This window comes from Cupressus sempervirens, chromosome 8 (assembly GCF_028749045.1).
Source record: "Cupressus sempervirens isolate cs-2001-9-10 chromosome 8, ASM2874904v1, whole genome shotgun sequence".
NCBI classification, from domain to species: Eukaryota; Viridiplantae; Streptophyta; class Pinopsida; order Cupressales; family Cupressaceae; genus Cupressus; species Cupressus sempervirens.
In genome coordinates, this window is record NC_143125.1 from 323,855,320 (window position 1) to 323,883,171 (window position 27,852).

Genomic DNA, 27,852 nt, shown 5'->3' on the forward strand with positions numbered 1-27,852 from the left:
AAATAAGCTGACGATAAGATTAATTATATAGGGTTATAAAAGAGGCAAATCCTACATAAGGATATCCATGCTTTACATGATCTTGTACGATCTGCTGTTCAGATCAGCACGTTATCACAGTTACATAGAATTAACACCCTTTTTGGTTCTACCTTCTCTTTCATTGCCTTTTTCTAATCTTGTTTAGGTAGAATCACTAGAGCATAGTAGGGGGTGTCCTTATCCTTTATGGTTTCTACGAATCCGTTTCCTCCCATTAACATGAACTTAGGTTCTTTCTGTTCTTCAGGGTTATCCGGTAAGGGATTATAGGGTTATACTTTTTGCTTTGTGCAAAATGGTGTAGGTGTTCCTTTTCCCATAATGATAGGCTTCTAGGTCATACTGCCAGGGCCTCCCCAAGAGCAAGTGGCAGGCATCCATGTGCACTATATCACAGAGTACTTTTTCTTTATTATTGCCTATTCGAAACTCCACCCATGCTTGTTCTTCAATGATGTTATGTTACCCTTTAGTGAGCCATGATACCTTAGAAGGGGTTGGATGTGGCACCGTCCTTAATTTCAAAATCTCTATAGCTTCATTAGAAACCAAATTGTCAGTAGAACCAAAATCAATTACTATTTTACACACTTTACCTCCAATTTTGCATGTGGCTTTAAATAGGGTCGACCTTTGTGGTAGTTCTTGTGAGCATGGTGCCTTGAGCAATGGTCTCTTCATCAAGAGTGCCTCCCCTTGTTTTGGTGCTGCAAATGATCCAGGAAAGTTGACACTTTGACAATCTTCCTCTCTGACCAAATTTGTCCTCCTATCCCCTTGAGAACTTGAACTTGCCTTCTCAGGACACAAATTTGTCTAGGTTGGTGGCATTTAAAACACTTGAAAGGTTATGAACTTCTCCCTCCAAATCTTCCCCTTGAATTGAATCTCCTTCCTCTAAAGATATCCCTGTAGTTGTTCTCCCCTTGGGTATTCTCCTAGTTTGATTCACCAAGTTTTGAAACCTTGTCCCCTTCCATTGGGCATCCCTCTGCTCCTGTTATGGGACTCTTTCTAACCTCTCCCTTTATTGCCTGGCTCATGTTTCCTCTTCAACTTCTTCTCAACCTTCAATGCTAATTGATAGCATTTTTGGACAATGTTAGGGGTACAGAGGCTTATTTCATATTGTGTATTCATCCTCAAGCCATGGATATACTTGGCTAACTTCTCACTCTCTGTTCTGTTTCTATAGTCTTGGACTTTGTAGCAAGTCTCTGAAGTTCTTCAGTATAGCTTGAGACATCCATCTCTTTCTGCCTCGAACTCTGTCTCCTTTTATGAAGTTGCACTTTATAATCTTCTGGTACATAGGCCTCTTTGATCAAGCCTATTATCTTCTTCCAAGTAGATACTGGATTCTTGTTTTGCTTCACTCATTCATCTTGAGTGAAGTTTCACCATGTTACGGCTGATCCCTTTAGCCTAGATTTGGCTATCTTCACCCTTTGGTGGTCGGGTTGTCTTCACATTTAAAAGAACTTTTGAAGGAGTCTATACAATCTATGACTGCATTAGGGTCCATCTTCCCAATTATACACTGGCAGATCTAATTTTCCATCCATAGTTCTTCTTCCCATGAACTTCAAGGCTTTTAGGAGGGGTCTCTAGTCCACAAAAACATCTTCTTCTTCCTTCTCAAGGGGCTCTTCTTCACTCCCTTTCTCACCATCCTAGAGTTAACACCACCCTTATCAACCTTACTCTTCATTTTTTCCAATTCTCTTGTCAAGTCTTTTTTCTCTGTCATCTGTTGTCTCACAATCCTTGCAAGTTCTGCATTGGTTACCCTCAGGGGTATATTTTTAGTTTTTGCTTCTCCCTCTGACATATTGTACCGAAATCATTCTCCTTAAGGATCTTTCTATGCTCTGATACCACTTGATTCAGAGAGCATTGCAAAAGGTATGATTGTGGGCCTTTTACAAAATTACCCTCAAATGATAACCTCTAAACTCCTTAGCTTCAATCACTGATTTACTATCCCAACTTCATGTCCAAGGGCTCAAACTGACATAAGGGACCTCACTGATCAACCTATGCATAGATCCACATGAGGCAAGTTTCATGTTTAGGACCAAATTCCTTATTCAAGTGCAAAACATGGAAATGTCCCCAAAACACCAAGAAAAAGAAAAACACCACTTTGGACACCTTTAGGATGACCAATGAATAGAGAATTGTCCACTTGTTGGACTCCCAAAGTTTCACAAGGTTCATAGCCCTTATGAGGCTAGTGGAAAGGCCTAAAACAATTAGGTCGCCCTAAAAGAGTTTTGCAACTTAACTTTGAAATATCTCACACAACCCCTTGAACAAATATACATTCCTGATATCCATTTCAAAGTTCTATAGGATTCCATAACATCAGGGTAGACTCATTTTATATACCCGTAAACCCCTATTGTACTGACAGGCCTAATATCGCTAATTATTCTCAAATTACAAAACAACTGATAACAAATGGATTGCTCAAACTTGCCTAATCAATTAGACATCTCCCAACACATACCCTAATTCCAAAACCACCTTTAGATTGAATCCCCCAACTGTATTTTGTTCATTGTAACAACGTCTATTGCTGATTTCTATTGAAGGACACAGGGATGTTGGGTCTAGGGCTTGCTCTTAAAAATAGCAAACAGTGTTTACCGGTGCCAGGCCTTTGGAATCCATAAGAGAATTGACCCTGCTTTCTTTTCACCAAGAACCATACAGATCCAATTGTGAAAAGTCAAGTTATGACCATTTTTGTTAGAAACCATTATGGTAATGAGGGTTTGGTGACTGCTTACAGAAAAACCAAGATTTCTCCCTTATTTTTCCACACCAGACAATGTGACCAAGTGCAAATGAAAGCTAAGGAAGAACACTATCCTGCCATGGACATTGATCACATGTGCCAATCCGTACACATACAATATGCAGAAAAAGAAATTGCACAAAAAATCACTGTTTTATTATTTAAATCTTCAGCAATCATCATTCTACCTTCCCTAGGCCATTAGAAGGCTATATATACCTTTCCCAATGGTTTCAACTGCCTTTTGAATTCAAGTTATCATTGGGAAGGTAGTTTGCAAGTTTTTGTCAAAAATTGTCAATGTTGCTTTATGCAACATTGACAACATTTACATATTTTACAACTTCTGCACCAATCATTGTTCTAAAGACTTGATGAGGATCCAAAATGACTGCCTACATCCTAAGACTATGCCAAAGTATGAAAAACATCACATCATGCCCTTTTGGCTTGGTTGGACCAAGGTTTATACCAAAGTAACGTGACTCGGACCCGGCTCAGACTCGGCAAAGGTAACTTGACTCATGACCTGGCTTAGACTCGGAAGTGACTCGGCGGTGGCTCGGCAAAGTGAAAAAACCTCAAAATTTTGAGATTTTTTAGGATTTAAAGAACATTCTATGCACCCATTATTGAATAAAGCTTAAATACACAATAACATCATTAAATAGAAGATAATTTGATCATAATGCACATACTTAAAGTTAAAAGTCAAACATACATCGATTACATAAGTACAATACTACAAAGGCAAATTGCTAAATACTATATTGCTAGTAATTAAACAGTAGCTGAAGGAAATATTATAAAAGTAAAACATAGAATCATATATAAAATGATAAATCCATGCAACCCATCAAAATGTATATGTATTATGAAATCCAACACATCAAGATTCAATAGTCATCATCAAATGTTCCAAAATCTGATCATATTCCAAGTTAAACAAAAAGTTAAAACAAGACTATAGCTATGGCTCCTGGTCCTCATCCTCATTCTCATCCTCATCCTCATCATCACTATCATGGTCATCCTCATCCTCATCCTCATCCCCAACCTCAACCTCAACCTTAAGCTCAGTATAATCTATAAAATGCCTCTTAGTAAGGCGTCTAAGGTAGGTCCTAGATGATTAATTAGCCATAGCATCAGCCTGTGAGGTGCCTCTAGGATCAACTGTAGTCTGGCTCTGCCAATGCTTGTGAGGTGCAACTAGGATCATCTGTAGTCTCTGGCTTTGCCAATGCCTATGAGGTGCCACTAGGAACAATTGGAGTTCTCTGGTCCTTTGTTGCCATAGCCACAGCCTCAGCCTAACCCTCTCTATTTGCCTAGTCAACCCACTATAGGTCCTCATCATCAAAGACAAGATCATTAGCCTCAGTGATCCACTTAGACTTTGGATCAACCTCTTCTAGAGTAATCAAAGAGGTGTCACTATCCAAAATCTCCTTGGTCCTAATGCGCAGATTGTAATGTACAAAGAATAGCCTATTCATTTTCTCCACAGACAACCTGTTATGCCTCTTCGACTGGATGTGCTTGAACATGCTCCAGTTGTGCTCACATCCAGAAGCGCTACTTGGCTGGCTCAATGTGGATGGCAATTTGCTGAAGGTTTTTGGTTGAAGGCCCAAACGTTTGCCACCATCTATCTGAATTTTGAAAAAAAGAAAAGAAAAAAATATTAGTCTCATTTCAAAATTTGAACTTCAAAGTTTAAAGCTAAAAATTTAGAAACTAGATTGTATAAGGCTTAAGCTGTAATTTTTACCTGGCTGCAATTTTGTACGACCTTATTTGCAAATTTGACTTGAAAAAAGGGCCCTAATGCATTATTATAGGCATCCATCTCAAGCAATATATTTGTGGCATTAGTGGCCATCTTCAATATCATAGTGTATAGGCCACTAAGAACCTCCTCATCTGCCTTGAAATCTTCATGGAAACGGTATGCCGGATTGAGGTAATAGGTTGCTGTGTGGATGGGCTTATGAAGCTGATTTTTCCTTCTCCTATCAATTATGTCCCAAATAGGGCCATAGTTTTCCTCAACTCTTACATATTTGACCTTAATAGCCTCCTTGGCCCTATCCATGCCCTCATATATGTAGCCCATAGAGGGCTTCTCTCCATCAGCAACTCATAAGAGGGCTACAAGGGGCTCAGTGATCTACAAAACAATTAAACAAAAAAGCAATTTAGTGAATGATGAAACTTTGCAAAGTTGCACAATAAAAATAAAACAAAAATATGTATGAGATAAATTATTTTATAAAATTTTAAGACTTAAGCTTTTAAAATTTAAATTACCTCCACAATCTTTGAACATGGCTCCCAAAAACCTTCTACATCATAAATGCATTTTGTTGCATCTATCCTTGCAGGGTTGGTGGCAAAGGAGGAACTCCATTCTGGACCAACAAACATGCACCTCAAAGCTAACCTTGAACTTAGGAAGGATTTTAGTGTGATAAAATTAGAGACAAATCTTGTGATATTAGGACGAGCCAACTCCTTTCCCTTCGTGTATTGCCTCCTAGTGCTGAGGACCAAGGCATGCTTATAGATGAACTTACAAAGATTTGTGGCCTTAGCAACACATGATTTCACCCATTCAAGCTTGCTAGTATCCTCTAAAATGAGGTTGATGCAATGGAGCACACATGGAGTCCAAAAGATTCTTGGGTGTCTTTCCATCAAAAGTTCTCCTGCAACAGTTTTAAATTAGTTAGTAAACAAGGAAAATTTTGATGTATTAAAAAACGTTTAATTTTCAAAATTTAATGAAAAACTAAAATAATTTTTTTAGAACTTAGAAAGAAGTTAAAATTTTACCTGCAACAACATAATTAGCTGCATTATCAGTCACCACTTGGACAACATTCTCTTCCCCCACCTCCCTTATGACCTCCTCAGTAGCCTCAGATAAGAATTTTGCATTTTTCACATGTGAGGAAGCATCTATAGACCTCAAAAACATGGTGGATCCTAAAAGTGAAAATTAAACAAAATAATTATCATTCAAGAATCAATAGTCAATAAAACAAAATTTTCGTTATTCAATAATACAATAATTTTTTAGACTTCAAGAAGTAGAGGATGATGAATTACCTCCGCTAGAAATAAGAAAATTCAGGAGAGTCCTATTCCTCCTATTTGTCCATCCATCCGTCATAATGGTACACCCCTTTTGGCTCCAAATCTCTCTATGGTCCTCCAACTCAAGTTTCATCTCCTCAACCATATCTAGTAAGAGAGGGCCACTCAACTCATCTTCAGTGGGGGCTTTAAACCCTGCACCATAGATGAAAACTGCATCAATCATCCCCTACCAATAAGGAGTCCTGTTACATTTATAAAAACATTTTAATTAGCATATTTCAAATTTTCAACATCAAGTTAAAAGTATAAAATTGAATTTAAATTTTAAAACTTAAAAGTTTAAAATGTAAAACAATCAAATATAAATGAAGTTGAAGTACCTGGCTGCTATAAATGGAATGTTGCAAAAAAATCAAAACTTGCAAATTGCTCTTATTCCAGCTTCATGTATCTCCTTATTCCAGCCCAAGCTCTCAAGTGAGGGTTGTGCACCAGGAGTGGAATGAGGTACAAAAAAATTGTCCAACCTAAATTTTTTGACTCTAGGACGAAAGGTAAAGCTAGTACTACTAGAAGGGGCAACAACCGCAGCACCACTAGCAGTGCAAGGAATAGATGTAGAAGAAGTACGACTAGTAGAAGCACTAGGATGATAGGGGGGAAGGGAAGAACCTTCTCTAACACAACCTACTGACTTAGAAACATTTCCAGATGAGCGTGGAAGGGGATTGGAACCAATCTGAGCTAACTCTGCTAATTGTTTTTTTTTAAATTCCTTTTCTTGTTCATTTTTTTCTAAGGAAACATAACAAAAACGTTGAGCCTCAACAGTTGCAGCTCTACAAGGCTCAGTATCATGACCATGTATGCCAGCAATATGGTATTTCAATCTATTTATCACCCCACTATTAACGGTTTTACAAAATAGGCATTTTGTTTGAGTTCTAGCTCTACCTGGAAAGTCTATGGTGTACTTCCAACACTCATCTTTTTTATTGCCTTTAGAGAGCTTGGGTTTTTTACCTCTAGGAGCCATTATGAGTAAGGAAAAATGTAAAAGTTGCTCCAATAAGACATTTTAGACCAAATATTACTATTCAAGCATTGTTATTTATGAAGATCTAAAGTAAGAAAAAACCCATAAACATACAAAAAAAATTCATCCAAAAAACCCATAAGCATAGAGAAAAAAATCATCAAAATCTAAAAAATCAACTCTTACCTCTTTCAAATGCTTTGGGAAGTGTTGAGAAGAGCTCCTATAAACTCCTTGATGATCTAAATGCAAGCTCCAATGTCACAAATGTAAGTTTTTCTCCTTTTCCTTTTAGCTGGGTGCAAAACAATGACACTCTATTTCTCTTCTTCCTCTCTCTCTCTTTCTTCTTCTCACAATAGAGTGTTATGAAAGGCTTTTTAGGGTTATAAGCATAACATAGAACAAAAAAATATTTAAAAAAACATTGTGTCATTTTTTAACCCAATTGGGCGTCTGCTGCCACGGCAAGGTCAAGTGGCTCATGACCCGCGGGTCAGGCGAGTTAGGCGAGTTACGTCACCTGACCTGCCGCTCACGGGTCATGGGTCATTCTGACTCGGTAGGCCGGTGGTGACTCGCCTAACTCGTGGCAAGTCACGTTACACTGATTTATACTTACACCTTGTGTCAAATGGCCATACAAGATGGGCTCGTGCATGGATCTGTTGATCCTTATTGCAACTTGAATCATTTTAGCCTACCCTATATCATCTAGGAGGGGTGCCCCTAACACCAAATTTTAGTGATCTATAAAAGGAGTATCAGGTAACATGAGTCAAATAATTTTCACTGAACTATTTGAATGCAGTATTTAGTTTGGTGGAAAATAGTTAGGGGTGCAACATGTTCAGATGTGAGTTGTACAATAATGGTTTGATTTTTGTCTAGTGTACAATTAATAATAATGAGAAATATTGGATGAATATGGATGCAAACAAATTATTAGGTGTGGAGGATGTCCAAAAGTGAGTTATGTGAAAAATAGTTACATTTTAAGCTAAAACCTGCTATTGTTCTGTTTTGGAAATTTGAGTAAAGAGAAAATATTGTGAAAGTGAATCTTTGTCAATTGACTAAAATCATGTGAAATTCTGCAGCAAAGCAGGTGGAACAGAAAAAGCAATGGTGATTGCTTTGGGTGGCCTCAACCTTGCTGGAGTTATTGTTTTAGGAAGCATGCTGAAGTACATTCTTAATTTCCAGAGTTTTTCCTTCTTCTGTGGTTTTACATTTTCATATTGTATTCCTCCTTTCATAATGTTTGAACACTTGTTGATTTTGAAGGGAAATTGGAATCATGCGAGGAGGGTTTCTTTCATTTGTCATCAACATATTTCCCCTACTTCAGGTCTTTGTTGAGCCCTTCTTATTAATGATGCATTTTTGTTTCAGAAGGCTTGTTTGGTTTATTGGCAAATCCATTGTGTATTTATTAAATTAAGTTTCATTATGATAAACTTAATCTTTTTTAATTACATAATGTGATTTATTTAATTTAATTTAAAAAGTCACAAGCAATTCATGCATTAACAAAAGATGCAAATAGCTTAATATTCTGCAGTCATTATCCTCAGTTTTTTATAATAATGCTCTATACATCAAAAAGGTTTTGGTGTGATTTAAAATTTAGCATTTTCTACACTTCTGTGGTATTCTGGTTTATCGTTCACAAACTCCTTTTCACCATTTTACAGTAGTTCTGAACCTTAGAAAGGCTATTCTGTTTTCTCAGTCAAATTAAAGGGCTATTGTGTTTTCTCAGTCAAATGAATGCATAATTTAAAACTTAATGCAAGCGCAATATCTTGTATTTGCTATCAATGTGAAGCTCTAATAGCATCCAAACATGTAATAGTAGAATGATCAAGACAAACAAGGAGATCACACACAATATTAGAGACTTTTGTGAGCTAAGATGATGTAATTTCATTATACTTAGAGATAGAAAACCACATCAGGGCAGAGAAGCCATCTTAGGCCATATCTCTAACATGAGACCCAAACACATACAATATTCTTTACATCCCATTATAGCGACAGCACCTACTCTATATAGACTACCTAAAAACATCAGTAAGTGGTAAGGTGTTTATCCCAATATAGGGCGACTCATTGCTCAATAATACAGATAGTTATGCGAGTTATACATGTGACCCAATATAACTAATTAAAACGAGAATGTCCACAAGACAAAAACAGCCCATGAGGCCAAGAGTACCAATAACATAGCAGCATGTGAACCCTTCTTAGAGACATTTTGGTATCTCCATCACTTCATACTACGATATGCCTAGTGAACATGCCATCGATCCTTGACATATTTGTCCCCTAAGCATGATAATAAGTCAAATGGAATTTGTTCCATATTTGACTGTGCTACTGTGATTCAATTCATGTGTAGAATCATTCGTTTTTTTCCATTAGCAACCATAGTGATTGTTTCTTTGATGCCACATATTTCTATTGGAGTTGCTGCTTTGATTTCATGCACGTCTGGAACGAATTCTCCTTTTCATACTTGTCCCTTAGATTCCATGTGCAGCCATAATAATTGCTTCTTTAATTCCATGGTGAAGAGCACATAATCATACTGAGAGCGAGTGGGTGTTGTGAATCAGTATAATAATAACTTTTGTAATTTAAAACTTTCATCCACACAAGTAACTTCAAATACTGAAAGAAACCATCATGCACAATAACACAATATTTATTTGGAAACCAATCTGGGAGAAAACCATGGCAAAATAATTACATTCTATATTAGCATGTTCTTTTATAATGTTTTGTAGGCTCCAACCTACTAGAGGCTCCAACCCCTGTGCTTATGAGCACCGACTCCTTAGAAGCTCCAATTCCCACACTCCATAGGCACCGACCTACTGGAAGAACCAACTCCCTCTACTTGTCTTCGTGAGCACCAAACCATTCTACTTGAACTGCTTTTTCACCTTGACTATGTTGCTTTTCAACTGACAATGGATACTTTAATTTGCATAGATTTCTCTTCTTCATTCTATTATTCATTTCTGCATAAGTCCTTTTCCACATCTGCACATATTCTTTTTCAATTTTCTTCAATAACATTGCAATTTATCTAATCAATGGGCCTCTGGTACATATATCTCTTAATTCACACAACACATTTACTCCCTCATATTATTCTGGCATATATATATATATATACACACACACACACACACACACATCAGATTTGATAAATCTGAATTTTCTTTTATCTAATCCTTACCACACATCAAGGATATGCTTCATATGCACTCTACATCTTTTCTAAATTATAAACTTCAATATATATCTTTATCGTCCTCTTATAATCATTTCCTTCCACAAATAGTCATGACCCTTCACGCAAATTATAGCATCTTTTCATGTTTTGATTAATATCACAACTCTAGTTATCTTTTCTTTATATTAATGAATCAATCAAATATCCAATTAATCACTGCTTTATAAAGTTTTTAAATTTAAACTGTTACTGCCTTATACACTGCTTTTAATCAAACAAATTGCTCCTTTAGTAAAAAGCGTTGTCTTATAATAATATATCTTCCTATGTATGCTGGAAGCCCATCCTTGTTGAGTTGCTACTAACAGACGCTGCTTTTCAGAATTAAGTCGCTGCTCATTTTCTTTGACTTGCTCACAGTTCTATGGTAAATCATTGATTCACTGCGTAATAATCTGTTCCCATCTGTCTGAACTGTAACATGCACTTGACGGCATGACTTTGTCTTATCTAGTATTCTCTTTCAATGTTGCTTTCTCCTTTTACTTTGTCAGGTCTTCCCAAAAATATATCGAGCTGCATATAGAGTTGATTATTGCTGCCTAGAAACCCAAAGTAGCATATAATTGTCACTGTCAAAGATCTTCGATTATAAGTTACTGGTGATAACAGAGATGCATTTCTGACAGATGGCTGAGCTGCCATATATAATGTTTGAGTTATATTGTTGATGCCTTTAATTTCTTATTCCTTTATTCATCTTATCAGGCCTCCAAAATTATATTCACTGCCGCTAGTATATTCATTTTAATTGCTGAGGTTTGTCTTCATTTGTATGATCATTGTTCACATTACTGTCAATAAGTATTAATGTAAATTGCTGCTAACACCATTGTATATTGCATTCCATATATGATGATGGCGCATGGTCTATTTCAACTTAGATATGTGGAAATTTTGACTGCCAATTCAGCATGAGAAAGTTCAACTGGGCACTGGGCATAAGGTTTTTGTTTTCTTTTTACACCAAGCTGCTCCCAACACCTTCTCTTCTCCAGTGATTCATTTGCAACCTTTGTTAACTTAGATGACATGGCAAATACTGACCATGCAAGTTGTTTTATGTGGGTCGCTACTTTGTCTTATACACTCCAATGTCCCGTGTATAAATAAGAATTTGAGTATCTTATTTTCTTCCACACTTCTGAGATTACTTTGCTTCACTGTCTGCCCCCCCTTAGGGAGCTAGAATCAGAGACCCATTTTGTTTTCTGATACCCCACCTACTATGAGATCAAGGGCGGGTTTTACTACTTGTTCAGAGATTGTTGGTCCCTTTCTTCATTTTTTAGATACACTGATCAATGGTTTTTAGCTCTTTATCTCTAGGAGGCCATTTGGCTTTGAGATCACACTTTGCAGCATTTGTTCTCATTGAGACAAACTGCGGACTAGCTCATCATCTCTTTCTTTGCCCTTGCGCCTCTTGCCACGAGAACAAAGTGGTTTCTCGACCCTCCTTTGGGTCACACTAGATCTGTGAGACCATGCAAAGTACAAGCTCAGTAGCATCACCCTATCTCCAGCAGCTCCCAGAGATGGTCCGGGCCATTTCCTTGTCCCAGACGATATCCTTTAGTTGTGGACTACTTCTGGTCTATGAGGATTTTTTAGGCTTTTCTTGTTTCCTCGTCCTTTTGCTTCCTCGCTTGCTCTTTTCCCGAACACCATTTGGTGCTACTGGTGCTAGTTGTGGCCTTGATGTATTCTTTCCAATCCCTTAGACCTTCATGGTCTCTTGTTGGGCATTAATAAATTTATCTTATTTTATCTTATCTAATCTCCCCTCTTGGGAGCATTTGATTTGTATAAAGTGATGCAGTACAAGGCAGGAGAATCCCCAAATGAGATGTCCTAGCCCCCAACAAATAACCACACAGCGGAAACACAACAACAAAGCAAGATCTGATACCAAATCACAACTCTTTATTCATAAATAACTAATTACATGCAGTATGGTTGGCTATAAGGCCTTCCAGGTTAGGGCCAAATACAATAGCAATTACAAAAACAATTCTGCAAGATCCCGTAGGATCCAACTTCACACACCAATCCTAGCTAGTCTATATCCACAACTAGATAAGAACACCAAGAAGAATCTACACTTGTACCCTCAGATCCACCAAGCTATTCTCTAGTTCTCAAGCTGCAACTACTAGCTCTTCAAAGTTCCCATCCTCTTCTCCAAGTTGGATGACTATAATGCTTAATGACTCCACAAAACCCCCCTACTTATACCCAACTAAGCCACAAGTTGGCCAAGTTCATTACAAATTAAATCAAATCCATACATTAAATATATGTTGAGCCACAAGTCGGCTACAACACAAATTAAATACCTCAAGGTCGGCTACAACATGAATTAAATACCAAAAGTCGATTCACAAACAACCTGCACCAACAGGAATTGAGACCAAGGCGAGCGTCAGAAAGGCCAAGCCGAGCTTTAGTAAACTCCCAAGCACTACCAAGCTCCTAGTGCATGCTGAGCTCCCAGTACATGCTGAGCACACAGAGAGTTCCGAGTAACCAACACATGTCGAGCACATAGAGAATGTCGAGCAACCTTCAATAACCAAGCTCCTCGGCCACAACTACACCCTTTAGCGATCAAGCACCACTGTTTGGTGACCGAGTCCATAATACTTAGCCAAAATACCTCCAACATGTAGGATTGCTAAAAACCCTAGGATGCTCTTGCATCAGACACCCCAAGTTCAAAAAATGTTCTTAGTAGCTGGGACATCTTTTGGGATTCAGCACATAAATCGCAAACTGATTCTTCACATACATATCCTCCAAGTCTTCAACTTGCATAGTCTTTCCCTTGTTCTTGTTTTGCTTCTTCTCATCCATCCTAGGTGTGCTACAGATCTGTGTTCCATGCTGATTTCCAACCTTCTCAGAATCCTTCAACTCAACTTGGCTGCTAATACTCAGGTTCCTCCTACTGAGCTCTTCATTCTACAAAGGAATCAGGGAATGCCTAATGCCACCTTTCACAACAGTAAACACATTCGTGACACAATTATGCACAACCCTGCAATCATGCTACCAAGGTCTACCAAGCAACACATGACAACTATTCATGTCCACAATATCACAACACTTGATCCTTATACTACCCAATTTGGAAATCAACATGGCACTACTCCCTCACTTCCAAAGCATGCTTACCTTGCAACCAACCAATCCTATAAGGATAAGGATGTCTCGCTCTCTTCAAACCAAGTTTTTGAACCATCTCTTCAGCAACAAGGTTATTAGTATTACCACCATCCACAATCACTTTGCAGACTTTACCACTAGACTTATAACAAGTCCTGAACAAATTAGTCCTTTGACATGAATCCAGTGTCCTCTGACCAACCAGTACTTGCCAAGGTAGTAAACTCTCTCCTTGCTCAAGATGACTGTCTTGGACTACAACCTCATTCACAACAACTTTCCTACCATGAGGACATTCAAAAGATCTATCCCTTTCTTCACCACATCTAAAACAATTACCTCTGAACTCACCTCCACCTATCTTTCTAACATATTTTAGTTCACCTTCTGCACTCAGTTTAGCCTTTGCCGAGCTATCCTGCTTCTCCTTCCCTCTAGCATTACCTAGACTTTTCCTCTTCAACTTATCTTCTGTCTTCAAAGCATCCTCAATTGAAGATATATTCAACATACCAACCTCATCCTAAATATTGAATCTCAAACCATTAATGTACTGAGCTACCTCCTCCTTTGACAATTCTTTATGCCCAACCTGAATAGTCAACTTGTAGAACTCAATATAATCTTTCACAAACATATCCTTTTGCTTTAGATTTTGCAATCTCTTAAACAACTCAAGTTCATAATCAACAGGAATGAACTTAGCCTTCAACTTAGTCACCATCAATCTCCATCTAGTGATCTTCATTTCACCTTCCTCCTCTCTGTCTCTTCGTAGTTCTTTCCACCAAAGAGCAGCATGTCCTTTCAACTTAGTCTGTGCCAACCTTGCTCTGAGTGGATCTTCAATATCCTCAAGTTCAAAGTAGTCCTCCAATTCACCAATGCATTCAATCAGGTCTTTAGGAGTCAAAGTATCTGAGAAATTAGAAGCCTCCATCTTATGCTTCAACTTCAACTGAGATCCAGGTCTAGCAAATTGACTAGCCCTAGTTCTAATAGGTCTCTCCACAGGATCAATTCTATCTTCACCACTAGATCCAGTAACTTCAAAGTCTTCAACAACTTCCTCATAACCATCTTCAGTACCCACATGCCTAGGTACACCACCTAAGGCACTCACAATTTCAGCAATCATGTCACTCTTCATTAATGCAATCTCAGATCTGAATTCTACTCTAATCTTCTCTGAGATCCTTTCCTCCACAACATCACTAAGATCATTGATTGCTCTAGGGTCCAATCTTCTTGGAGGCATCTTCCAATTTTTTTTATAAACCCTAAGCAATAGATCCACAAATCCAGAAGATCAATCAACTTCACTAGATCAACCTTCTCTTCTAGCCTTCACTCAAGTCTTGGTGCAAACTGCCTCAGCTTTGGCAATTTGTCTACACATTCAAGAAAACCTTCGCTTTGATACCACCTGATGCAGTACAAGGCAGGAGAATCCCCAAAGGAGATGTCCTAGCCCTCAACAAATAACCACACAACGGAAACACAACAACAAAGCAACAACAAAGCAAGATCTCATACCAAATCACAACTCTTATTCATAAATAACTAATCACATGCAATATGCCCGATTGTAAGGCCATCTGGGTTAGGGCCAAATATAACAACAATTACAAAAACAGTTTTGCAAGATCCCTCAGGATCCAACTCCACGCACCAATCCCAGCTAGTCTAGATCCACATTTGGATAAGAACACCAAGAAGAATCTACACTTGTACCCTCAGGTCCACTAAGCTATTCTTTGGTTCTCAAAGCGCAACTACTAGCCCTTCAAAGTTCGCATCCTCTTCTCCAAGTTGAATGACCATAATGCTTGAAGACTCCACAAAACCCCCCTACTTATACCCAACTAAGCCACAAGTGGGCCCAGTTCATTACAAATTAAATCAAATACATACATTAAATATATATTCAGCCACAAGTCGGCTACAACACAAATTAAGTACCCCAAAGTCGGCTACACCACGAATTAAATACCAAAAGTCAGCTCACAAACAACTTGGCACCAATAGGAACTAAGACCAAGCCGAGTGTCAGAAAGACCAAGCCAAGCGTCACAAAGACCAGGCTAAGCATTAGTAAACTCCCAAGCATTGCCGAGCTCCTAGTGCATGCCGAGCACACAGAGAGTACCGAGCAACCAACACATGTCAAGTAAGCTTCAATGACTGAGCTCCTCGGCCACAACTACATCCTTCAGCAACCGAGCACCACTGTTTGGTGATCGAGTCCACAATACTTAGCCAAGACACCTCCGACATGCAGGATTGCTAAAAACCCTAGGATGCTCCTGCATCATAAAGGCTTGCTTTCTTTGTAAGGGTAGATGTTTTGGATTTAGAGGAATAATGACAAGCAAAAATCTTAGGATTAGAGGAATTCCACCATCCTCTCATCGCCTTTTCTTGCTAAACCAAAATGATCGTCAACCCTGTTCTACTTCAGTTTTTTCATCCTCCAAATGACCATTTTATCCTCACAAATTTGGTGTTCAATATCATGAAGGAAAATGAAGCCTCTTCATTGGTAGAGATTTTAAAAGTTGAGGAATTATCATGGGTGGTGATGGAGCTTTAGTTTTTTCAAATTAGGGCCTTCATTTCATTCGTTATCCCTATCCTTCTATTTTTATTATGTTATCCTTTGTAAATTATATTTTGTTGCCTTGGGGGAGGATTTGACAAATAATACACAAGATCTTTGTCATTTCTAACTTGATTAGCCAACCTTGATGGTTTTTCATCTCTTATCTATTTTAAACAATTTGTAATAAACAATACCCTCTTTGATTTATCTTTTGTCTCTGTTATTCGGACCCATGATTGTGAGAGCTCTACATTTAAATAGGAGCATTCCAAAAGTACAGCAAGAACCTTTAAAATAGGGATAAACTTGCAGACTTTGACAAATTCATAAATGTACATAGAATTGAAAGGATCTATTAAGCCTAAATTAGACATTGACAATAATGGAAAATCAGTATGATTGAATTTCAAGAATTTCCCGAAGGGATGAATAAAAACGAATATTTGCATTCATCCAAATAAGGGGCTCTTGTGAAATAAGGTTAAGTCAAGGTTGAGAGATATCTCATGATTGTCAAGTTTGGACGTGCAATCATATCACAAACACACCTCTTATAAGTAGCCGAATGTTTCAATATACAGACGTTTTCTTCACCCATGAAAATGGAAGTATAATATTTTGAGTCTTGCATGGTGGCCCACTTAGGAGATAATAAGAAGACATTCTCAGATTTAAAGAACTACACTTGATAATGGGAAACAATAACGTTTAAAGTGTAGGATATTTCAAGCAACCCGGAGATGATTTCGATGTGCCCAAACTTTGAAAGTCCCAAGTGAGTTGAAATACATAGGTGCTCCCTTCTATTCAGTCACAACAAAACAAAGAAGGTTATTCCGCAAAGGCTAGTAGAAGATTTGTGCAAATACACAGAGGTGGAGGTTATATGGCATCACCCTAGTGAATAGTGGCGAAAGTAATAAATTGCGTTGATTTGGCAAAGAGGAAAATGAAGCCGAGATCAATATGACTTATCAAAGTTGAGTACTGGCATGAAAGAACATCGCCATCATAAATGGAGGCACCACAACAATCGTCCATGGCTCATATCGAATGAGGATTAAATAAATGCATATTAAAAAGACATAATTGTTGCTTGTGTTAGGCAAACCACAAATTACAAAATTTAATGTAGAAACATATTATGCAAATGCGCCTAGTTAGTTATTTATGAAGAGGGATGATTTTTGTAAGATACCTCCCATCTATTCATTAACATATAAATGAGCGATGTTAAAAAATGGAGGCATCAGTGTTTATGAGATATATTTTCCTTTATACATAGGAGAAGAGCATGATATTTTCAGCAATTGGCATCATCAATTGACAAATCAAGTCTAGCATACAAGGTGTTTTGTGTTCTTGTTTATTGATAATAGAGGGTCATTTTTGCAAATAAAGTTAGTTCTCTATAGTTGCCAAGGATAAATGGCAGATTGTTCTTTAGTAATGTGAGGATTGTAGATCATTTACAACATTTTGAGTTTGAATATAAGGGCTAGTGTGAAATACTTGTATGTTTCCCTAACTCTTTGTCACGATTGATCTTCTCTTTGTAGAAGTTAAATTCATTCATACTAACTCTGAGTTGTATATGTAATTAAATGTTTACATTTTGAAAATTGGAACAATTGAAAATATTGCAAATGCGTATTGTCCTATAAAGTTATATATACGAGCTTATACTATGATAGACTCTATTGCCTATGGTAACAAGGCATTGATCTTTTAGGCACTAAAATTTAATCATTTAATCTATAGCCAAAAGTTGATGATTCATTATGCATTTCCCCTTTTAAGGAAAAAAACTTGTTTATCGTTATAATTCATAAATATTTTATTTCAAGCATTTCTACTTTCAAAAGTACATTTACAAGCATTTACATTTTTTATTTTGAGTTTTGTATGCTAAGGTTTTATCTAATTTCTTGACAATTGGAAAGAATCCTAGTTGTTGTATTGATCAGATTGTCTACTATAAAGGCCCAAGACTATCAAGATTAGCTTGGGAGTAGGCATACTCGTCTTGGTCTTGCAAAGCCAGAAGCATAGAGGATTTGATCAAATTGATCAATCCTGTTAAGTTGGTCTTAACCGATTGGATATCTTAGCATTGAGCTGGTAAGACTCATAGGATTCCAATTTGTTGTTTTGGGAACCAACAGATTGGTGACTCCATTGGGGAGAGTTTTAGAACATACCCTAAGAGTTTTCCGATTTTAGACTATTAAGGAGGGAATTAAATTATATTTGATTTGTTGAAGCATTTTGATATATTTGAAATGCCTAGTTTAAGGAATTTTGACATTCATTAAGTGCATTTGATTTCCTTGAAGATTTTGATGTCTTGTGAATTTTGTTTCCTAAATTCTAATTGCTCCATGATGATTTGTACTTGTGGAAGCATTGTATATTTTTTTGTCTAAGCTTTTGTTGCAAATTTGATCTTTGGTGAGGTGTACTCTACTGGAGAAAAGAACTCATATTCTTGAAGACAATTCATTTTCTCCATTAGGAGGTAGCGACTCTATTGTGTTTTGATGAAGTTTTGATTGGTACTTGAAGAAAAGAATTACCTTGATCATTAGTGACTTTGCTGATGGAAGTGACTCAGAGAAATGTGCTTTCTCATTTTTAAAGAGAGGACATTATCGTTGCAAAATGTTTCAGCCAAGGGAAAGAGGACAACACTTTCCAAGTCAAATTAGGCCATTGGACCTATTGGTTCCCACAACTGCAGATTGGAAATTCAAGAGCCTACCACTTCTCCAATAGGATTCTGCAATCAGTTCTGGCCAACGAATGAGAATCACCTTGATTCCCTTGCACTTTAGGCTTCGCTACACCTAGGCAGGTAGACCACCTTCTCGAACTTGCTCACTTGGTTCAGAGCTTTTCTAAAGCGAATCTAAGCTTTGAAGTTCTTCGAGTGGCAAGGCCCTTGAACTCTATTAAAATGAAATTGAATGCTAAGTACTTGAAATAATTGAATGTTTTGTATACGGTTTGTTAATAATGAATTTGATGCTTGTAGGAAGGAAGATATAGATTTTCTGACTTCAATAATAGAAAGACCAGTGCCTTTGCTCATCCGAGCAATATAGTCAACTTCAGTGAATTTTCACGTACAACTTTATAAAGTTCTTATGCACTTGAACTGCCAACAATTAAATAATCTAGATGTGACAGACCAAATATTATGCAATCTTAGATTAGTCCACATTGAATTTTAACTCCTCTGGTAGGGAGACAAACTGGACACAGATACAAAAACAATTTAATATTTCACAATATCTGTGATGATCAAATTTAAAATGCTAAATGACCATTTCCACTTATCTGACATTTAAATTGTATACAAAATTCCAAAAAATAATTACAAAGGACGATTCATTTGCAGTTTAAATCTCCATGCCATTTAAAAATAAACAAAAGACTTTATTTTATCATTAAAATAAAATAATTGAATTTATATCACAAGTCATATTTAAGCCCTTATTCCTCCATACAAATAAATATAAAATGCTTCTTTTTGAGAATATGATTGTTCGAATATTACAATGTTCAATATGTCTGGCTACCCTCTCTTATTTATATCTTTTATTTTTATAGGTGTGACTTTTGAAATGAAAAGTCATATTCCCTTTTACTTCCTCCTCAATTATCCGCACCACTTCAGATTTAACAAATGGCCACTTCAGATATATTCTTTCTTAATCGCATAAAGCATTACTTCATAAACAAAATAAACTAATGTAGTAAAATCATCTTCTAATATTCTTTCATCTTATTTTATTGTTTTAATAAAATAACTTTAACCCCTGATGGCATGTAGACTTCAGAAATTAGATCTTGTTAAATCAAATATTACTTAGTCTTCACTCAACTTCAAAAGTCATACTCTTTATATATTTATCGGGCTTCTTGGTAAATTGTTAATTGCTGATCAAGTATTTGTGTTCAAAATGCATTAATGTAGAATTTACAAATGCCTGTGCGGCTTTGCACTCTCCAAGTTCGTATATCCACAGGCGCTGAAGAATCCTGTATAGTTATTCCTTCCTGCCGTTATTGCCCATCTCACATCTCAGTCATTATTGACTTTGTGGCTTCCTGTTATGTGTTCAAAGCCAAGACGGCATCCTTGGAATGATTCGAATGCATCTGGTCCATACACGATCTGTCAAATATAGCATCTGGCTTAAATCCCAAGGCCTCACCTTTGACTTGATCCATATACGCAAGGCATATAGACCAACGTCCATCTGGAGCAAATGATACCCGTCAATGTATATATCACTCTTGATTTTGAACTGCATCCATACGTGATGGTTAATAAGAGTCTCTTAGGTATATATCTTGCATTTTCATTAGTCCCATGATACTTCTCATTAATTTGGAAGTTGACTGGAATCTATATTCTGTATCGTTTCTTTAGACTATGCCATCAAATCTCTCCAGCTGTTCATTTTGTCTTTCATCAGGCATTGGATGAATGATTCTCCAAAAGAATTCTGCTCACTTGATATATGATATGTGTTTGCCATGATTACATCTTTCTAAAGGGAGCAATATTTCCTTGGGTTCCAAATGTTTAGACTTTTGATGTGTTTCCATAGTTGTGTAGAGAGCTGAATGTGTACTTCTGTCTCAGCTTAGGATAAGAAAAAGCTAAACATTCTTATTTCTGTTCATTTCATTTTCTAAGGTTCCAGATTATAATCTGCACTTACAGCATTGTTCAGAAATTATTTGTATGTCAATATGTGACTTGGGAAGGTTTTGAGAAGTCTTCAAGGCTCCAGGAATTGATAGTGCATATGTGTGAAGCCAAAAAACCCTTTAATTTCCTTGTGTTCTGATTTGTACTGTAGGAATAAAGAATGTAACATTCATGCTCAATTCTGATATGACTGTGAATGGAAATATTGATTTTCAACCCAATTATTTGTGCTTTGCTTTCTTTTATTTTCAGTTCCATATGTATATGGCCTATAAAATGCAAACCACTATTATATTCCATCATATTTAAAAATGGAAACTCAAAAAATTAGAGTTCCGTCAGGACCTCAGAAGGTTTCAATGCAGTCCTAATAATTTATATTTGAGACCCTCACACATTGCTCCTTAATTCTATGGAGAAGGTGGTGAATCTGTTCTCAATAATTTGGATGCCTTTTATAGGTTCGTACATACCTACAAGGTAGATTTGGAAAGTCATGCAATAAGGCTTTTTGTTAGAACCTTGAAGGATTTTGCAAAAGAGGAAATGACTTATTGCCCACACAAAGTATTTCATGATGGAGTAATTTGGAGCAGTGGTTCCTTGTTGTATTTCATGATCAAGAAGAAAAGGACATGTATGAAGACCATACTTGCAACATGGAAGAGGATCATAGCATGTCTCTAGTTGATACCTTTTTTGGTTTGGAGAGATTTGAAGGGGAGTCTTCTACACAATTATTCATGAGGATGCTAAATATGTATCAGAGGATACTTGGAGACATTATGCTTTCACGTAAAGAATTCATAAACAAGGTCAAACGATTGGGGGTCTTAGATGAGCTTAGCTTGGATATGTTAAAAATTATAGAGCAAGACTGCAGTGGATCAAAATCCAAATCATTTTGCAGAATTTGATGACAAAATTCTAGATCATAATGAAGCAGAATATAAGTCTAGTGATTTCATGCAGAAGATAATGAATGCAAGATTGAAGATGCATATGAAATAAATAATGTCTCAAATGCAAGAGAAATTGTAGATTGGATGAAGGAAGAGCCCATCAACGATGAAATTTGCATGGCCTAACCCTGATAATCACAGAGAAGATAAACTTCTTAGTGTAGATAAGATAAGATAAGATAATAATATTAATGTCCACGAAAAACCAATAAGGTTTATGGGACTGAGCATACAAATAGAAGAATCGGCCAAAGAAGAAGCACCAAATGGTGACTAAGAAGAAACAAAAGCAATAATCAAAACAAGAGAGAAGACAAGGTAAAGACTAAGGGTCCTTCCTTGTCACAAAGTAATCAATAATAGAGGGGTAAACCCATGAGTGATCCAAAGTCTTAAAGTGTCGTGTAGAACTTCTGTAGGACTATTGCTGCCTGGAGAGACTGGTGCAATGTCTAACTGATTTGGAATGAGAAGTACTGGAAAGCCTTTTCAAACCCCGTGAAGGAGACAAGGGAGAGAAAAAGGCAGTAATGAGCTGGTCTGAAGTATGCCCCTGAGGTATAAAAGACTGTAGGGTAATCTCCTAAAGGTGGGTGGCCTCCTGAAGATAAAGTGCAAGACACAATTGATCAATATAGCTGAAGAACATCGAAAGAGAAGAGCAGTCTCTAAAAAGGCAGTAAAATCTCCCTCTGATCTCATAGTAAAGAGGACATCAAAAAATGAAGTTGATCTCAGTCTCAACCTATGCCAAAGTACACAACTGACATATCTGATCAACCCGATCCATATGGTGATCGGTCCGAGCCCTGAGGTGGTGAGAGAAAACCCTAAAAAAGCCTAAAGAAAACTGTATGGCATGATTCTAGTGTCGATAGAGATAAGCAGGGCGAACAATAATACCATCCTGAATCTCAAGAAAATGTTCAGCATAAAAGGCCATCTTAGGTTGCAACCCTCCTAGGGGATTACTCAAGGTAGTGCTAATGTACTATCTATAAATATCTTGTCTAACATTCTCATTCAACTCCTGATGTGAGGGGAGAAGATGAGTAGGAGCATCAAGTGAAAACTAGTAAGGAGGAAGACGATCTATCTCAATACCAATCGAACCCAAAAAAGAAGTGGCCTAGGCGTACCAACAACGAGACCTAGTAAAAGTGTCGGATTTCATAATCTCAATAGAAGAACAATATGCTAGATGAGAGTATCTATGCCGGTCAACACCTGAATCCATAAAACCACGAAGCCGATGAAGAAACCAAACCAAGTAAAAAGTGGTGGCAAGCTTGAGAGGATGAGCTCCAAACTCAGCTAAGACAATGCTGTGAGGGTTGAGTCTATAACATCTTATGATACGCCATAACATCAATGTTTGAACCTGCTCAATAGAAGCCCAATCAAAAGCAATAAGAGAAGGCCCCCAAACAACCGAGCCATAGAGAATAGTTGGACGGACCAAGGAGTCAAAAAGGGACAACTTGGACGAAATATCCTGGAAGTGATGTTTGAAGCATTTTCTTTCGAGCAAAGCCAAGGAACCCATGCCCTTACTAACTCTGGACTGAATAGCTAGTCTCAAGTTGAAGCGCGACCCTGAGAACTTCGCATCGAGATAAATATAAGAGGGGGTAATCTCAACCTCCTGACCTTGAAAGAAGAAATGAAGATGAGAGGTCTTCAAATAGTTAAAGACCATAACCCGAGTCTTAGAAAAATTGACCACAAGCTACTGCTGATCACAAAACGAAGCCGGACCATCAAGGAGTCTCTGTAAGCTGTCGGGAAAAGAGGCCAAGAGAACCACACCATCAACAAAAAGGAGAATGGAGATCAAAACCTGATGAAAATAGCACCATCATCTAGTTGAGAGGAGTTCACAAGGAAATCCTCCAACTCGTCAATATATAAGCCAAACAGATTTGGAGAAAGAGGACAGCCTTGTTTCACCCCAATGGTGCTCTGAATCGGAATAGAAAAGCCTTCCGGAGTCTTGAGCCTACCGGTTACCTTCTCATAAAGCCTTATAATAGCATTCTACAACATATTTGAGATCCCAATCTCATGAAGTCTCTGAAATAAGGCCAACCTAGGTACAAAATCGAAAGCCTTACAAAAGTCCACAAAACAACAATATACCTTCTAAGAGTGGTGCCTAGCCTCCTCAATGATAGCCTGCAACGTGAAAACATGATCTATAGTCTGATAGTTTGCTTGAAAACCAACCTACCGTTTAGCTCTATAGCCTCCACTATCAAGCTCATGAGATAACATGGTATTCAGAGTAGTGGCATAATGTTTGGCAAAAGTATGTCCGAACATAATAGTCCTGTAGTTACCTGGATCGGAAGCATGCCCAGATTTGTGAATAGGGTAAACCAGATGTCTCGACCAGGATTCAGGAAACCTAGTGCAAACCACTCTATTAAAGAGTGTAGGAAGGTAAGATCCAAGAATTGAAGCACTAAGCTTGAAAATTTTTGCCTGGAAACCCTCTTCATTCGCTGCTCTATTGCATCTCAACAATTTGATGGCCTCAATAATATTGGAGTAGGTGAAAAAATGGCAGTATGGAGGTGGAGTGGAGTGAAGAGGTGGCTACCCAGGAATGTCGTAAAGCGTAATGATATGGGAGGTCAGAGAGTGGTAGTCGAGAGTGGAGGACGGGGGGAAGCACCAAGGAAAAAGTGTACGCCAAAAGATTTGGGGATTTTGAATAGGCATGGAGCAAAGGGTTCTGCACTGAAAAGAAGCAAAAGAACGCTTTTTGTGGCAAAAAAAATGGAGGTACAAAAGGCATAGATGGGTGAAGGCAGGAGACTGAGTCTTGAAGGCAACACGAACAGAGTGATGGAAAACTTTGCAATCAGTATCAAACCATTTATTCATAGGACAAGTATTCCGACGTTTAGCTTTGAGAGAGGGAGGGGAGCAGTGAGGAATAGAAAAAAGAGAAGAATCCTAGATGGCAGAGGCAAGTGAAACAAACATGTCAGAGGCCGCAAGTGACTCATCAAAAGTAGCAGGTGTTAGAAGTCTCCTAAGGTGGAAAGTAAAGAGCTCACCATCACTCTCGGGGTAATGAAAGCGAGTAGGAAAGGAGAAGGTATTAGTGGGGCAATGAGAAGGATGGAAAGAGCGCAATGGGTGGGGTGAAATGCAAGTGAAAATGCTAAGAAGAGCATGATCAGCCAAGGGGAGACACGAAATGGTGAAACTGTGAATGGAAGAAATGAAGGAAGGAGAGGAAATGACATAGTCAACAACACTTGCACCACCACAGTGCAGCCAACAGGTAAAGAGGTCCAATCCAGGAAGGATAAACCGTTCAAAATTGACAACCCAGAAGACTCATAGAGCTGGAGGAGGTGACGGCCATAACTTGAGAGTGGTCCAAGAACATCCTCCGAGGTGCACTGAAGTTCTATACTAGTCGGGTCTAGCTCAAAAGTGCAGTTTGAATCAGAACAATGCTCATGCAAAGGAGTCTGAAGATCCCTGGTTTGAGCGTTGAAGTCTCCAAGAATAATAATATCACCCAAAGCTGCAAACTATGAAATACTCTCTTGAAGGTCACAGAAAGGATCTCCATTCTCTGGGTCATTAATGGCATATGGAGAGGAGGTCGGTGGAAAATAACAAACAACAATAAAAATATCTCTCTGTCAGTATTTCCGTCGACCAATCTGAACCCACAAAGAGATCTCTGATTTACTTGGAATAGAATATCAAAAGTACATTGAGAAAAATGTTCAAAGTTTTTTCTTGTTGTATCAAAATAAACAAACTAATGATTCAGTACATGTGCATCAAATTTTTGATGAACACCTAGTTCAACCCTAGAAAGAAGAAACATTTGAAGAGGACTTTTTATGCAGTCAGGTCCATTAGCAGCATGAAAAAATCTTCTGTGCTTGTGAGTCATGTCTCATAGATAAAACAAGGATGTACACAATGAAAGAAATATTAGACCCTATGAAAGAGGAGTGGATGCATCATGATGAAGATGGGAAGCCTAATGATAATTTTGAAGATGATAAAACTCATGGTATGCATTCAAAAGGTGAGATATTTTTTCAGTTCATGCTGTGAGACGGAATTATATCAAATATGTAAAGATGAGATGAAATCAAATGAGCATGGTTTTAAAAGGTTTCCAAGTATCTTATCTGATCAGATTCTTGGTAAATGAAAAGTTGTATTTCTTGAATATGGGCTATTTTCAAAACCTTTTTGTGGGAAGAATCAAGATCTGGAGTATGGAGATCAAGCAAATTGTGTGCAAGAAGACATCCAAGTAGAGAGAATTAATCTAGATGCCTGTATGACTGATCAAACACATGACCATAGGGATCTTCCATTCAGCAAAGACCACAGTGCACCTAATGATTTCTCAAAGGCTAAACAAAAGTCAGGTACCGGAGATTGCATTGACGAAGCAGAACCAATAAGTATTTTCCCATAAGGATGATGCATTTTATACAGGTATGAAATGTAAGCAGCAGACTATGGTATGTATCCCTAAAAACTGTATGATAAAATTTGTTAAGAAGATGAAGAGGGAAAAGCATGTAAGTTTTTGTCATAATTTTTTTAGGGACTTTTTTCCCATATATACTAATCAGGTGTTTCAAGCAAGAAGTCAATTGTTTAGGATAAGTAATCGTAAAGTTGGTTTCTTTTCTAATGCTCTAATGGATAAGATAAATTTTGATCATAAGTAAGTGAAGATGGATAAGCTCATGTATGTTAATATTTATCACAAGGTTGCAGAACAAAATAGATGCAATCAAGCCTTATGTTTCCTTGATAAATATTCAAATGAACTTAACATGTTGGGCATCTATGATATACCACAAAGTTTGACGAGGACTTATAACAGAGTATGCAATGGTTGTTATTTGAAGTTCACTCAAGAAGCTAATTGTACAAAGGAAGAATATAATGCCATAATCAGAAGGAATGAATAGTCACAGAATCTGAATCTGGTGTTTGACAATGGGAGGAGTAGACACTCTTTTGAAAGGCTTGAGGTCATTTGATCTCATTATGCTCATAAAAGGACACTTGAGGGGTTTTCTTTTCCCTTTCTTGTTTTCCTTTACACATTTTTATTTCATAATTCTAATATGATTGCATGAATAAATTGGTCTTTTCATTTTGTCTCTTTGTAGGTTTGCTTCATCCAAGGAAAGTTGGGATACTCATTATGCCCACAAGGGGCATATGTCCCCAAGAAGAGCCACTGATGGAGCCCTACTTTTTACAAATTAGGGCCTCCATTTTGTTCTTTCTACCTAGCCTTCTATTTTTATTATGTTATCCTTTGTAAATTATATATGTTGCCTTAGGGTAGGATTTGACAAATAATACTCAAGATCTTTGTCATTTCTAACTTGATTAGCCAGCCTTTATGGTTTTTCATCCCTTATCTATTTTAAACAATCTGTCATAAACATTACCCTCTTTGATTTATGTTTTGTCTCTGTTATGCAGACCCATGATTGTGAGAGCTCTGCATTTAAGCAGGAGCGTTCCAAAAGTGCGGCAGGAGTTTTTAAAACAGGGATAGACTTGCAGACTTTGACAAATTCATAAATGTACACAGAATTGAAAGGATCTATTAAGCCTAAATTAGACATTGACAGTAACGGAAAATAGTTTGATTGAATTTCAAGAACTTCCCAGACAAATGAAGAAAAAGAAATGTTTGCATTCGTCCAAATAAGGGGCTCTTGTGAAATAAGGCTAAGTGAAGGTTGAGAGATATCTCACGATTGTCAAGTTTGGAAGTGCAACCATATCACAAACACACCATCTCATAATTAGCCGAGTGTTTCAATATACAAACGGTTTCTTCACCCACAAAAATGGAGGTATAATATTTTGAGTCTTGCATGGTGGCCCTCTTAGGAGATAATAAGAAGACATTCTCAGATTTGAAGAACTATACTTGATAACGGAAACAATAACATCTAAATTGTAGAATATTTCAAGCAGCCCAGAGACACCTTTGATGTGCCCAGAATTTGAAAGCCCCAGGCCAGTTGAAATGCCCAGGTGCTTCCTTCTATTTAGTCACAGCAATACAAAGAAGGTTATCC

The 27,852-nt window shown here is 37.5% G+C and overlaps 1 protein-coding gene across 1 annotated transcript in view; it reads left to right on the forward strand.

Moving 5' to 3' along the window:
• LOC149542678 (uncharacterized protein At5g03900, chloroplastic-like) overlaps nt 1-27,852 on the forward strand; it is a 219,102-nt gene that overhangs the window by 158,079 nt on the left and 33,171 nt on the right. The window contains exons 10-11 of the mRNA XM_089797557.1: nt 8,087-8,173; nt 8,274-8,337. Coding sequence (XP_089653683.1) covers nt 8,087-8,173; nt 8,274-8,337 — 151 coding nt within the window. The remainder of the gene's footprint in view (nt 1-8,086; nt 8,174-8,273; nt 8,338-27,852) is intronic.